The sequence below is a fragment of the Leptopilina heterotoma genome, unplaced genomic scaffold, assembly GCF_015476425.1.
Source record: "Leptopilina heterotoma isolate Lh14 unplaced genomic scaffold, ASM1547642v1 Lhet_615, whole genome shotgun sequence".
NCBI lineage: Eukaryota > Metazoa > Arthropoda > Insecta > Hymenoptera > Figitidae > Leptopilina > Leptopilina heterotoma.
Window position 1 is genome coordinate 323,798 of NW_025111144.1, and position 16,090 is coordinate 339,887.

Genomic DNA, 16,090 nt, shown 5'->3' on the forward strand with positions numbered 1-16,090 from the left:
TATATGTATCGAAACGATAAATCTATGAGACACAAATTTAACTTTTGTGAGAGACGCCCTCGATGCCAGCGCCGTCGGGACGTGTTCGGCTTAATCCTTTTAAAGAAAAGGAAGAATTTCGTGAGGGGAGCTTACACGGTCTTACCGACTATGCAGCCGTTTGGGCTGCCCTCAAAATCGCCAAACTTCCTTTCTACCATGTAGTCAACGATGACGAGCGCATGTGTATTATTAAAACACAAGCGTCCGTCCATGAGCTATGGGAGTTTTGGGTCAGTGCATGACCGATGGCGGCTCTCACAATGGCCGTTAGTTTTCTCATTTCCTTAGAACGATTATGTGTATTAACTTCAATATCAAAAAAAAAGAGAGAAGAGATAACCGGAATTCGAATAGACATAAGATTTATGGGAATTTATGAAACCATAATAAAAATTGAAACCACAAGGGTTAAAAGTTGCTTATTTTATTGAAGGAACAAAAGAAAAAAAAATATATTTCTTTTTGTAAGAAAATTAAAAGGAATTTAAGATTTGAAATAATAATCATAATGATAATAGTAATATATGACAAGGTACGTTTTATCCACCGAGGCTATTGGGGAACTCTTCCTCCCAACTACTCCCCGTCCCTTCCTCCTCTTCTTCATAATTTACTTCTGACTCTTCAGTCTCTTGCTCCCAACTTCCCTCTGTTGTTTCTTCTTCCTCCCAACTACCCTCTGTTCCTTCCTCTTCTTCTTCTTCCCAATTAACCCTTTCTTCTTCCTCTTCCTTCTTTTCTACTTTTGCGATCGCCCGCGGGCAAGGCACTGGGAAGGTGTGCCAAGCACTCTTGTTGTCCACATCCAATCTCTAAAAAAAATTTTTTATGAATACTTATTCCTGGAAGGTCATATTAAAATAATATGCAGAACACACGAGTATGACTTCTATACTTACTAGTTGCCACCATCCTCTCGTACGGGGTTGATTCATCCCTAACCAGTCGTGGCATTGCAAGAAGATAATCTTTAACCCCTTGCGCAGTGGTTGCACTCCTATGTGCCCGGGAATCGTAGGAAGATCTTTTAATAAACTAAAAAAAAAAGAGAGAAGAAACTTACATAAAAAAAAGAGAGGGGAACATTACGTCAATCACGTTGTAGTCTAAGTTTACATACCTAATCTCTGGAAGCCCGTTCTTGGGAAACCGCCCTACTACCATTTTTAGCCCCGGTAAATAAGCGTTCACCCTTACGGGATTGCGGAAGCTTTTCTAAAAAAAAATACATAGATATAATATATTTTAGGCATACAAGATATATTATTCAAGTCAAATGAAAATATAAATTGACCCTTACCGGAGCCCAGAAGCCCCTTCTAATATAGGCTTCATCTTCTTCGTCCCAGAAATACTCCTGGAACCACGATTGAGCCGGGTGAATTTTCCCTCGCCCACGGGCTAGATCCTGGTCAAAACTCCAAAAGGAATCTTCATCTTTCCGAACGGGAGCAGGGGCCCAAGTCCCAAAACTAATAAGTAGACTAAAAAAAAAAATGTGTGAGAATGTAAAAAAAAGAGGGGAAAAACTAAAAAAAAATCATTTTATAAACACTATAAACACAAATAAAACCATTTTAATATCACTGTAGAGTTAAAATTTCAAATGAAAATGGAAAAGCTTAGCCTTTTTCAGTTTTTTTTTGTTTTTGAATAACGTAATTCTTTTAAAATTTCTAGATTTAAATGTAGATTTTTAAACTATTTGAATTAAACAAACAAAATTCTTTTGTCAACTTTTCAAAATTATCGTATCTGGTAATAATTATAATTAAATATTTGATTATTCGCACGTTTATTAAAACGTTTAAATGTATTAAAACTTAAAAATAATTTAATTCCAGAGAACAATTTTCTTACTTATAGGATTAACTTAATTTTGGTGATTAAGTTTACAATAAAATTTAAAGTAATTTAATTGTTTCGAAGCTTTGTTAAAATTTTGGAAAAATAATTGGATTCTATCGAAGGGTTTAGTTAAAAGAAAAAGAGAGAAATATATATATTATATTTTGAATTCCTTCGTAAAATAAAATGTTAAAAAAAAAAGAAAATCTTTTTTTAAGTTTGAATGTGAAATTAAAAGAAAATTTTTCATATTTGAAAAAAAAAAAAAAAAAAACTAATTTATTTTTCCTGTGTCAACAAAAAATTTTAAATTTTACTAATTCGAGATAAAATAACGTAAATAAGTGAAATGGACTAATTTTGATTTTAAAAAAAAATGACACTAAATCTTCTGATTTTATTTTAGCATTTTTGTTTTCACTTTAGTTTAAAAGGTGTATACTTTATTTTAGCAGAATTTTCTTTTTCTCCGAAACGTTATGGTTCGAAATTTTAACGGACATTTTGGAACTTGAAATTTAAAATGATAGAAGAAAAACATTTTTTTATTAAGGTAGTACGATAAGTTTAACAAATTGCTCCTTGTAAAAAAATACGGTTTTATATAAATCGTTTTTTTTATTATTAATACTTTTAAACTTGTTAATTTTTTTTTTCGATTAATTAATGTATTTTTAAAGTCAAAACTTCCTGGTAAACTATAATTTAACGTATTTTATTTTCATTTTATCAACACGGTAATTACTTTCAAAATATTTATTATTTAATAAAATATACGCACTACGACATTCTAGATTTTTTTTTAATTATATCAAATAAAGTCAAAGGTCAATTAAAAAAAAATTTTACAAATATCTTGTGAGGTTTGTTCACAATCTATTGACTAAGTCTGCATTAGATTTAAACCACGGTAATACACACATTTACCCTACAGATAAATTTTAAGTGCAGTAAAAACCATTTAGGGATTGATTTTCCAATGTTTAAAAACAGCAAGGTTCCTAATTTTATTAATGAAATATTTCTAAATTTGATAAAATAATAGATTTCAAACCTGAGAAAATTATTATTTTCAACGATATAAATTATTGGGAAGTATGATGAAAATGATTGATTTTAACAATAAAGTGTATTACTTTAAAAGTGGAAGTCAATTTTTTTGTTTGTCATAATAGTTAATTTTAAACCGTGAATACCAGAAATAATTCTAAATTATTAAAGGGTTGTGAATAGACTATAAGGGATATTAATCGGGAATATTCAGTATGATCTTGTTTTCTGGATTTCTAACTGTATAATCTATTTTTTTTTCTCCGTGCACTACTGATCTTTCATTTTATTTCCACTACCTACACTGACATTCCTTTTACACAAGTTTTCTTATCTTCAACATTTTGCTGTTTTAATATCGTATTTTTTTTTGGTAAAGAAAATTTTTTATAAAATTCCCAATTGACTTTATAAATAGTAAAATTCTCCTCCAAGTTCAATTATTTTCATAAACTTAAAAAAAAAATTATTGTCCTAATTTTAATGATTTTTAATATCTACTATTTTAATAAAATTTCCCAAAAAGAATTCAATTATTAAAAAAAAAAGAGTTTAATAAAATTTTGTGCAAACATTTAATTATTTTCATAAATAATAATAAAATTTTTTAAGGAACTCTATTATTATTTTCATAAAAAATAATTTTAAATTCTAGAAAATAATAATTGAATTAAAATGATGAAAATAATTTTGATAAAGTTACAGTAAAAATATTTTATGGTATAAAATAATGATTTTATCTCTCGATCATCTTTAATTATTATAAAACATGAAGATCATGTTTTATAACAAATTCCTGTGGTAAATCCTGTTCCAAAAAAAAAAAAAAAAGATTAAAAATAAGATTTGTGCAAATTTTTCCTTCTGTTTCTAAAACAAAATAATAATTTTGTTTAAAGAAATTGTGATTCATAAAGAAAAATAATGCAAAATAAATAAATTTTCTATTTCTTAATCACAGTTGTTTAACAATTTTCTAATATTCTTTAGAAGTAAAGAACAAAAATAATTTCAATTTGACAAAACATAATATTTAAGAAAATTTTAGTCTTTTAATATAATGAAAGATGATTTCTATTTGTCATTATAATTTTGAATTAATTATTATCAAATAAAAATATAATATGTATACAATCTTTCTAATGTTAAAAAAAAAAAAAAAAAGTATAAATAAAAGACAACTTCAGAGTGTGAGGGACAGAAAAAGTGAAAGAATGAAAGAACATTCAAATTAATATAGTTAACTTTGACGGCCAAAAGTCAGCAATTGCATTCTAATGGGTATAGTTTGACTTGAGAACCCTTTTATTTAAGCTAAGATGTCAGAATTAATTTTAGAAATATTACCACAATAAATTAGAAATGTAATATAAAAATCGCCTAAGTTATATTGAGGCGACGGGACGGCGAACGGCTATCAGATTTTGTAAACTATGAATGAACAAAGATTATTACAGCAGCATTAGGCTTATACAGGGTATCCAGCAAAAACATAAAATAAAAATTCCCGTACTTCTCCCGCTCAACTATACAGAATTCCCGAATTTTCTTTATGTTCGTATATTATGTCGTTAATTCTAAATTTTGCAAAAGGGGTCGCCTGTATTACAAGGAAGTAATTTGATTATGACATTTCTAGTAAATTAAAATTTTAAACCTGTAAAATTGACCAGGACAATAAAATTGCACATCTGAATATAATTGGTCTTCTTTAGGTCATTCTAAAATCTTTTTAGTCTTTATTTGCCTCATGGATTATGAATCTACCACGAATTCTAATACAAAACCTTCAACATTTTATTATTCTCAACAAGAATTAATTTTAATACTATTCAACTATTTTTAAAAAAAAGGGGTCTTAATGCAATTATTGCGATAAATGACAGAATTATTTGCAGGGGTTCAGTTGTTTTCCGGAATCTCATAAGAAATTCTCTGCAAAATCCAATTTTTTTATAAACAACAATTTTCATCATTGGAATTCAATTATTTTCAGGAGAAATGAATTCGTCGGGAAATTCAATTATATGAAATTTTTTATAATTCTGCAAAAACATTCAATTATATCTTTATAAAAAGCTAAAATTTCATTTAGAAATACAATTATTTTAATTTTGAGTTTTAAGTAATTTTGAAACAATTTTTGATAAATTCCTCGAAAAATACAAGGATGATCGTAGCAATTTTATCAAAAGATAAAAGAAAAAAAACATAATTAAAAAGAAAAAACATTAAATTATTCAATAAAATAATGGAATTCGTTGCAAGAATTCAATTATTTTATAATAAATATGAAATTCGTAACAACCTTTTCATGAAAGAGTAAAATAATTCAAAGAAATTTTTTTAAGTGTAAAATAATTCAAAGAAATATGTATTTCTTTGAAATATCGTAGGTAAATTTACAACTTTTTGAGAAGCACTTAATTGAAATTTTTTTTGTCGTTTGATATGAAATTGTTTCAAACATATGTGTTTAATAATTCTCTAAATTAGTTTAAAACATCATTTATAAGTAAATACATTTTCAAATGTTGAAATAATTAAATTTTTCATCAGTCTAATCAATTCAATTTGCCAAAACTTGTTAAGAGAATAAAACAATTTGGATGATCTAATATAACTAATTAATATAGTTAGCTATTTTGTACGGATTAAAAAAAAAAATTAAAAAAAAACTGCTAAATTAAATATTTTTCCATAAAAATCTGCTGTTCATAAAGTATTGTTTAAAATTTAAAATTTTCTTACTAAGGGTTCAAATCGTAGTGCCGAATTTCCGTAAAAATGACAATGAAAAGGTTTTATTAATTTACATATATTGTAACATATCAAAGCGATATAAACAGTTTAGATTTTCATTTAAATATTTGAATCATTTTGGTATTTCAAACAGATTTGTTTGAAATTTCAAACAAACACTTTGTATTAATTTTCCAAGGAATAATTTGAAAATTTTAAAGAAATATGTTTTGGAATTTAATATGAAAATTTGTATTGAATTTAAAAATGTGTGCTGTAGTTTTTCAAAATTGTATATGATGATTGTTTCAAACATTTTTGTATAAAATTTGGAACAGGAAAAATTTTTTCAACAGTGAAGAATTCAATATTTTTTTGAGAGTAACAAAATACTTTGCAAAGAATTTTTTTAAAAGTTCTTAGTTATTCAAACAAGCAGTTAATAAGATTTTCGCATTAATTTAATTATTAAAAAAAAAATTATATATTAATGGAATTGTTCAAAGAGTTTTCAATTATTTTGAGAAAGTTGCTATGGAATCCTTCAATATAATAAATTTCAGTAAAATTTTAAATGAATCCCTTAAGGGGATCCCACTTATCGACATTGCAGATCTAAAATGATTAAAAATCTGCAACGACCGTTTCTTGGAAAATATAAGATATTATTACCTATAAATTTGGAAAACTCATTTTTTATCATGAATACACAGGATGAGTATTTTATTTGTTGTAATTATTTGAAAAAAATTATCGTTAGAAAGTTAAATATGGGCAGTTTCCCTGTAACACATCTTTGACTACTAGCTCAAACTGCAACGACCATTTCTCGAAAACAACGAAACAAAATAATTTTTCCATTTGGGAAATTTAATTTTGTAGGAAAATACGGAGGATGAGACTCATTTGCCATCCAGGAATAAATAAAAACTTTATTTTTTGTAAAGTGTATACGTGACAGCTGTTCGGTGGCACTTGATATTTAATTTACTAGCATTAACTTTTCTTTAACAATTTGAACAAAATAAATGTCTCTCATTGTGTGTCTTTCATCACTAATGAATTTTTACTCGAAAAGAAAACATTATATTTTATTGTTGCTAATTTAAAGCTAAAAATAATCAAAATTGGTCAGTTTTGGAACCTTTGGCGCCATCTCTTGGTTCTATGAACTACTAAAAGCTGTCACATGTGTTCTTCTTGTTGTAAATTGCTATACAAAACAGTTTACATAAATTAAAGTTTTTTATTGTTGTTTTCATATGTAATGAATCTTATTATGTGTATTTTTTATTAAAATTAAGTTTGCTAAATGGAAAAATTATTTTGTTTTGTTGTTTTCAAGAAAAGGTCGTTGCAGTTTGGGCTCTTGGAAACTGACCATATTTAATTTTCTAACAATATATTTTTTTTAATAATTACAACAAATAAAATACTCATCCTATGTATTTATAATAAAAAATGACTTTCACAAATTTATAGGTCATAATTCCTTATATTTTTCAAGAAACGGTCGTTGCAGATTTTTAACTATTTTTGATCTGCATTGTCGGTATGTGGGATCCCCTTAAAGGAAATTTTCTGTTTTTAGAAGGTTGTTAATAGGAATTCTCCTAGAATATAAATCAATTTAAGCCAGTTTCTTTTGATAGAAATTGATTTAAAGTGAACTTTCTTAAAAGAAAGTATCTTTTGTATAAATTTGAATAATAATTTAATATTGAGAGCACTATTGTGTAAATTTTGGGAATGGTTGGGTTTTAAATGATGAAAATTTATTAATAAATAATTTCGAAAAGTTAAAATAAATGCTAATTTTAAGGAAAAATAATAATAATTAATCTAAAAGTATCTAATCATTTTAGAGTAAATCAAATTTTTAAGTCAGGAAGAAGATCAAAAGTCCGTCTGAAAGTCAGAGAAAAGGAAAACTAAATTTGTGGTAACCCTGCATTATTGTTGATTGTTTTGGTTTTGAATATTTAGGACACGTTATTCTATTGGAAATAAATAATGTTCAATATTTATTTTCATTATTCCTTAGACCTTACATTTTAGAAACAAAAGTAGAAGAATATTGAACCCTGAATAAAAGGTAAATGAAGCAAATCATAGATCTCCGCAATAAAATTTTATTTTTAAGATAATTGAGATTTCTGACGAAAAACAACACTGTTGAGATTCTGGGGGAGAGTTACTTTTGAGAATAATAAAGTTTTGCAACTATTTAAAATTTTTTGCTAATTATTACCGAAGTTTATATTTTACTTACCCCCTTGACTTTTCGGAGATTTGTTGCATCTCCAAAACCTTTTCCAAGAGTGCCTCTATCTTATGCCCCTGGAGGATCTCCACCACGGACAACTCCCGTTCCACTATTAATTCCGCACGAAACGCTTTATTTTTCGCGTAAATTTCCACTCTTTTCCTCATGTTCTCCACCAACTTCGCGTATCCATCACTTTTTTCACCACTCATTTTATTTAAAAGAAAAATTTTCTTCTTCACAAAAAAATAAAAGGAAAGAAAAATTAACACTTACTGACGAACGACTCTAACGAAGGGCGTGATACAACTAATCGTTGACACCGGACCGCGACAACGATAACTAAGCACGCATCGAAGAACAAAGAACTGGCACCATATACTGTATGAAAACAAAATGATCCGAATACTACAGGGTTGCCAGAAGTCAAAGAAAAATCAATGACTTCATTCAAAAAATTTTTCTGTTAAAAGGCTCCGAGATAAAATTCTTGTATAGGGATATTTGAATTCTAGAAAAGGGAGAGTGGCAACAAAACACCCTCTTCTTGTAATATGTGTATTCGAATTCTTGTTAAAAGATCTTATTCTTGTGAGTTTAATTACCTCTCGTTATGTGTGGAATTTTATGTTTCTTCTACGAACTATGTCTAAATGTATAATTAATAATCATATATTTTAATAATATACATGTACACGAGGAAATGAAAAGAAAAAAAAACACCTCGTTCAGTACGGCAAAGGTACCAATGCCGGAACGTTTTTCTTTACCTAACTAAATTTCTACGATAAATATTTTGGAATTAGAAGTGTTAATATGACTAATTAGGGTATATATTGAAAGATTGGTATTTTATTAATAGTGATTAGGCCCTCAAATTATTATTTTTATGAAATAAGAATAATATTAATTAAATTATAAAACTCTGCACTGTACCTATTACGGAACGGTTATTTTCTGTATGTACGGGTATTCCGAATTGAATGTCCCTATTGGGGAACACCTAGAACACCTTATTTGATTCAACAAGTAATTAAAATTCTATTGAATTATCTCAATAATTTGAATATTAATTATAAAGAATTAAACACAATGAACAAATTCTAGTTTAATAAATAATTAAAAAGCCAATTTTCTGGTATAAAATTAATACGAAAATACTTAAAATATTTGAGATTATGTTTTCTATATTTCCTGGGTGTTCCATTAATCGGGATATGTAAATAATGAATATACCTAATATGAAACGGTAGTTCGATGGGACTACTGATTTAAAAGCTGAAATGCAGTTAAAAATTCTTATTAAATTAAATACTATACAGAAATAATAATTCTCAAATCCTGTAAATTTATTAAAATAACTTGAATTTGTTTACCACCAATTTTAATTGCATTTTTCAAAATTTTTGTAATACGATCCCGTAATAGGGACGAAAATTTAAACTGTTCCATTATTGGTATTTTCACCTTACATCTCTTGTTTCAAATCTAAAACATCAGTCTTTTTGGGGACAAAAAAGGGAATTTTTGCGGTGGATTGTTGCATGTTGAATTCGGAAGTTAAAACTCGGCAACGCTGCTTAATAAATATTTTAATTTACTTGCTAACAAAACTCGCCACCTCGCAGCGTGATCTTGCTGCGAGAAACTTAACACCCTGATAAGGACGACTTTGTCAGCAATGATGTTTTAGATTGAAAATTATTTTTACCTAGCGAATAAATAAAAAAAAAAATGAATGAAGACAAAAGGGGAGAATTTAAAATTTTAACCTTGCTACAATGCTGCGAAGTCTTTTGACGAAAATTAACATTGTAGCAATGGTAAATATAAAAAAAACCTTGGAACAAAAATGTAACGACTAAGTTATTTTATGTTTATGCCGGAACAACGCAGTGATTGTCACCAGTTCATCAATAACAAAATTGGTTAGAAAAAAATAGAGCGCACCTAAGAGAGGAATAGAATCAAAGGAATTCATTGTTTTACACGTGTGCTTGGACGGCAACACATACGAGCACTCGCCTGCAAGTAATGGACACCAATACTCTTACGGGTCTCCCTTCGTTACGAAGTCCGCACGGCCGAGCGAAGTCAAGTATTGCTGCACCAATACATACACACCCATACTTGCCTCTACTCGATGTTTCTTTCTCCAGCGAAACCTTCCTTCCCCTCAAAGACCACAAGTTTGAATTGCAACACAATAACAAACGCACGTGCGTTCTGTCAAAACGAATACGAGATATTTAGTGTAATATCCGTGCATACAAATTTTTGTTACAAAAAAAAATTTCTTTCTGAAAAACATCAACAGCCCCACAAAATAAACATTTAACAGCAAAAACAATTATGTTTTTGTTTATTTGTTTTGCTTAAATAATAAAAAATAGGTCAATTATGATAATATAATTGCGACTTATTAAAATAAAAAATATAGTTCAAAATAATAGTATTGAATATTCATGGAATTATTATTTCCAGAAAAGGATCAAAATTCATTTTTGTTTCCGTTCTCACGGAGCTGCCGTGAGAATCAAAAGTCAGCAAAATGCAATGACCAATGGGCCGCGAATTCCCCTACTCCCAACCTTAAGAACTCTTATCACCAAATCATCCCACCCTATTCGAAGCAAGGACTAGAGGCAAGTCAGAATCTTTTAATCAACGCAGTACAACTTCTTGATTCCTTCGAACAACACCTTCTGGCCTAGCCTAGAAAAGTATTGTGGAAATCAAGAACGCCGCGACTAAGCCCGTCTGCGCGTCGGACCCCCGCGTGCAACTTTAAGTAAAATCGCGAAAGGCGGACGATAAACAGAATTAAATCTCTTAACCGACGGAGTCCCGTGAGGATTGTGTTTCGAAAATCGATTAAATTCTAATAACAAAAAAAAATCTTTTCTTTGTTTGAACCGATTTGTTTTCTTAAACCGGCCAGTCCGTGTGTGTGACACCTGCGCCGTCCAAGCACAACGGCCCCACAAAATAAAAACATTTAACAACAAAAACAATTGTGTTTTTGTTTATTTGTTTTTCTAAAAAAAAAAAAAAGAAATAGAACATTTTGTCTATTTTGTAAACTACGAATACCGACCTTTGGCCAATCAAGGGTCAGTGCCGTGTATAAACAACCACTATTTTGCCCGACGACAACTGAATTGTATTTTCATCGCCGTCGGTAGCCGTAAGTACTAATGTATCGTTCCTACAATTTTTCTTCCATGTTGTTTCAATAAATACTAATTCTCTTCAGACACAGTTTTCTATTTTCTTTACACTTACCTTTATTCATATTCACAAACTTACAAAAGAATCTCTCATAAAGCAAGGCGTAACTTCTAAAAGTGGAGAACGACCCCACAATATAACAAGATAGATTTCTATCCTGGCAGCTTGGAGCCTCCCCGAACCCAAAAATTTAGAACCATCTCAAAAGTTCAAAATAAATAAATTTTCGGTTTGTAACATAAATATCCTGGAATATCTCTTATATTTTGGATTGAAATGTTATTGTCATTGATATATGGTTGTCTTGGAATATCTCTTATATTTTTAGTTTAAGTATTATAGGAATTACATGCGGATATCTTGGAATATCCCGCATATTTTGATTTGAATATTATATAAATTTATACACAGATATCCTTGGATATCCCATTAATTTTATTTAAATATTATTAGCATTTACACTTCTTATATTTAAGTATTGTAGGAATCACATGCGGATATCCTGGAATATCCCGCATATTTTAGTTTGAATATTATATACATTTATACACGGATATCCTTGGATATTCTATTATTTTAGTTTAAATATTATATCGCAAATTTAATGCTAATCATCTTATTGTACACCGCTCTCAAACCCACACACCTTGGGATCGCACTAGTTACAACGGCACGCACACAGGTTCACTACATGTAATACAGGCCACTCACACATTGCAGGCCTCTTCTCGTTGCTTCTTCTTTTCGTTGCATCCTTCCCTTTTCCCCTGAGCCCCACGTGCTTGACAAGCAAACGCACGTGTATGACTCAAGATGATATTATTTCTTTTGAAGCTCAAAGAAATAATAAAGAAATTATTTTATTTTCAATCAATTTGCACTAGTCAAAATTATGTGGTGTGTCTGAAGTTATTAAATAATTATAACCGGAACACCAGCACTGGTATTAGTGCAATGTTATTAATAAATAATTTTCATTATTTATTAATAACAACAATAAACAATTTTCTTTATTAGTATATTTTTATTATTGTTATTTTTTTTATTTATTAATTTTATCTTTTTTTTTAATATTTTTTTTACTGGAATTATTTAAAATAATAATTTCAGAAAAGTATCAAATTTCACTTTCCCCTGCCTGCCAAACAAACGCACGTGCGATGACTTGAATCGAATATTATTTCTTTTTAAGATCAACTAAATTAAAAGGAAACTGATTGTTTCAAAATTATTTACATTATTCCAAATGGTGAGGTGTTGCTGAGATTATAAAGCAATTATAACCAGAACACCAGCACTAATTACTAGTGCAATTTTATTAATAAATAATTTAATTATTTATTGATTAATAATAACAATAATCAATTTTTTTTATTGTTGTTGTTATTATTATTTATTTTTATCAATTTTTTTTGTGATTGGAATTATTTGAAAATAATAATTCCCAAAAGTATCAATTTTCGCAGACGCCTTTCCGTTTCTCACGCTAAGCGTGAGATCCGCAAGTCAGCAAAAATCCCTTAGCCAATGGGCCCAGAATCCCGACCAAATTTATTATTCTCGTTTCCCTAAAATTCTAAATTTTCATTTTGGATTCGAATTAATAATTAAAACCAACAAAAGTTAAAGCTTCAAAATTAATTAAAGGTGTTAATAATAAATTCAGTGCGTGTGTGCGTGAAGTTTAGAGTTTTCCCCTTTATTTTGAGTTTTATTCTTGCGTGCATATGCCTAGGTCACCTGAAATTAAGGCCTAAGCAAAATTTATATAAACAATTAAAATTTTTGCCCGCCGAGCATCTCAAAACTCAGGCGGTAGTGATAAGGAAATTTAAGTTTAAAGGAGAGAGGGTGAGTTTTTAAAATATTGTATCGTTCCAGTTACTTCTACCTATGTAATAATTTCTTTTATTCTTAGTTAAAATAAATTGTAATTCTTATTTAAATTCTTGTGTCTTTCTGTCTTAATTATTTCTATCACATTGTTAATTAAAAAGGATGTTGCTTGGTAAATACTTTTAAAAGAGATAAACGGACCCAATAAAATAAAAACAGGACCATCCGGCCCTGGCAGCTTGATTTCCTCCAACGAATCTCCGCAGGCGCGCGGTAAACTAAATTTCATCGCTCAACACTTAAATTTTTATTCTTTAAATTTTTGATTTCTGAATTATTTTCTTGACTTTAATAATTTAAACTAATAATAATCCTTGGTTCGTAACATTGTCTATCTGTTTCTTCACAGGAGAAAAATATACAAATTTAAAAAGTGCGGTAAAAGAGTTTTTGTTTGCTAATGTCGAACACAGGGAACAGTAACTACCCTTGCGACGGCAAGCTCTGGTTTCTTTAACAAACCGCGCCCAATTCCTTGACTTAACCTTGCCGGAAGTGTGTAGCCACTTGAGCAAGAGAGAGGATTAATTTTAAAATCTTTGTTTAAATCACAAAAATTAATGTTCCCTATTACATTACGGGTACTAAAATATAAATTTTAATAAACTTATTTTTAAAACTAATCATTTAGGTTAAAACGCAGGTATAATTGAATGGGAAACTTAAATTGATAAGCTTAATGTTAATACAAAAATAATAATTAATAATGTTAATACAAAAATTTTTTCGATAAAAATTAAGCAGGCTTAGTAAAAAGATTTTTATTTTCCGAGAATAATTTAGTCGCGAAAATAAAAAAATAATCAAGAAAATTTGAAAAAAAGGAAACAGGAAGTTACGAAACTATAATCGAGTCATTAGAAATGCGTCTCTTGCAAAAATAAAATTCGCGAGAATAAGGTAGTGTAGCGAAGTTAATGAATTCGAATATAAGATTAAAATAGAAATGAGGTCAGATTACTATTAGAGTTTTAAAAAATATAATTAGTGAAGACTTTGTTGGGGGACAAACACAAGCAATAGTAACTACAGAGACAAAAAGTAATTTCATTTCAGCAGAAATATTAGACGTAGAATATTGGCCTTGCGACGTAGAAGTAGGGACGGTACTTGGGAAACAAGTTAGAATTTTGGGAGGAAGTGGCTGGATTTCTCACCCATTATTAGACTATTATTTCGGGAGTTTTTTATATAACTCGTAGTCAGTAAAAATCAACAATTAAAAAGGGCCCTATCCAAAAAAAAGGAAACCAAAATGGACGGACAACATACACCTCCTCCAGGAGTCCAAGAAAGAAGAGTAAAAAATGCAGGACCAGGACAAGAAGAAGGGGGCGGAGAAAATTTAAGCGCGGCAACATTAGCCAAAATGTTTAGAAATAGGACTGATTTAGGTTTTACGGCAAATCCGGTAAATCTATGAGAAATGGCAGTAGAGAATCTGGGGCAAGGACAAATCCTCGTACAACAAGCCCTTGCACACTCGTCAACAGTACAACAGGCCGTAAATAATGTTCCTTATTTTAATGGAGAAAATATGAGTGTACAAGATTTCATATAAAACGTAGTATATGCAAGTTCTCCGTTAACCCCGATCTGTCAACCTACTTTCATAGCGGGAGTATTAGGAAAATTACACGGAAGCGCAAGGAAATGCACCCTAAATAAGCAGTTTCCGAGAATAACTGACTTAATGGACCTATTAATAGAAAGATTCGCCCCCGGATTACCTTTCCAACATTATTTTGTAGATACAACCAAGAAGTAATACATGGGGACAAAGAAACACAAGAAATAGGGAGTTATTTGACAGTAGAAATTATCGTCAAAACGGATATAGGAGTAATACATACCAAGGAGGTCAATCAAACACAAGGAATTATACTCAAGGAAATTGGAGAGGACAAAACTCTGGAAATTACAAAAACTATGGAAACAATCAGTATAACCAAGGTGGGAATAGTTCATTACAAACAAACAACAGAACTGAAAATTTAAACTGGCAACAAGTTCGTCAGACGGACGCGCCGATGAACTCTCAAAACCAATTGCGTCCAAGAGTATTACCTTAACAGAACCATGCAAATTATACAAAGTAGAGAAACTAATGATAGAATCACCAGTAACGGAAATAGAAGGAGAACATCTGTTTAATGGCAAAGCAAACTTTTTTATAGATATAGGGGCCGACATAAATGAAATAAAAGAAACAGCTTTAAAGGTCAGTGCACCAGTTTATACCGCTGATATATCTCACATCACTGGCATTTCGACAGATAGAGTCTACACTTTAGGGACATTAGAAATTGAAATATATAATAAAAAACACCTTTTCCATGTAGTAGAAGAAGCCTTTCTAATCGAATCCCAAGGCATTTTATGAAGACCCTTTTTAAGAGCAGAACGATCAAGGATAGATTTTTTCTATAATAGTGTGGTAACAGAGTCAAGACCTACTGAACCTATTCCATTTATCGACCAAGAATCTACACAAGCAAATTTAGATCTGGCAGAGGAAGTAAAACCTGTACCAAGGATTACTTATCCTGAACCTAGTCAACAAGTCCCCAAAAAAAAAGGGAAATGAAAATACAACCTAAGGTTCTGCGTATTAAAGCTAGAAGTAGACAAGTGGTAGAAATTCCAGAACTAAAAACGGATTTAAAAGAAAGATATTTACCAAAAATAGAAACTCGAAAAGGGATATTTCTAGTAGAAGCGCTTGTAACTCAAAAACAAGGAAAGTGTAAAATAATGGCAATAAATACTACAGAGAGAGACATTACCGTTTGAATTTCTCCACAAGAACTGCTACCCTTCGAAATAGCAGAAGATAAAAAAATAAAAAATATACAGAGTGAAAAATAAGCAGAAAATCGAACAAAAACAATTTTAGAAACACTAAAATTAGATTATTTAAATCCAGAAGAAAATAAGTATGTTAAAAAGTGGGTAAAAATAGGACAAGACAGATTTTACTTGCCAGGTGACAAATTGCCAGTCACACCACTAGTA

At 29.7% G+C, this 16,090-nt stretch overlaps 1 protein-coding gene across 1 annotated transcript; it reads right to left on the reverse strand.

Annotated features, from left to right (window-relative positions):
* Positions 1-571: 571 nt before the first annotated feature.
* LOC122509718 lies at positions 572-8,160 on the reverse strand. Its single transcript, XM_043623948.1, has 5 exons — positions 7,955-8,160; positions 1,343-1,526; positions 1,163-1,257; positions 942-1,077; positions 572-854 (listed from the first exon to the last, which is right to left on the reverse strand). Exons 1-5 carry the CDS (start codon positions 8,158-8,160, stop codon positions 582-584), a joined length of 894 nt encoding a protein of 297 aa, XP_043479883.1. The 3' UTR covers positions 572-581.
* Between the last annotated feature and the right edge of the window lie 7,930 nt (positions 8,161-16,090).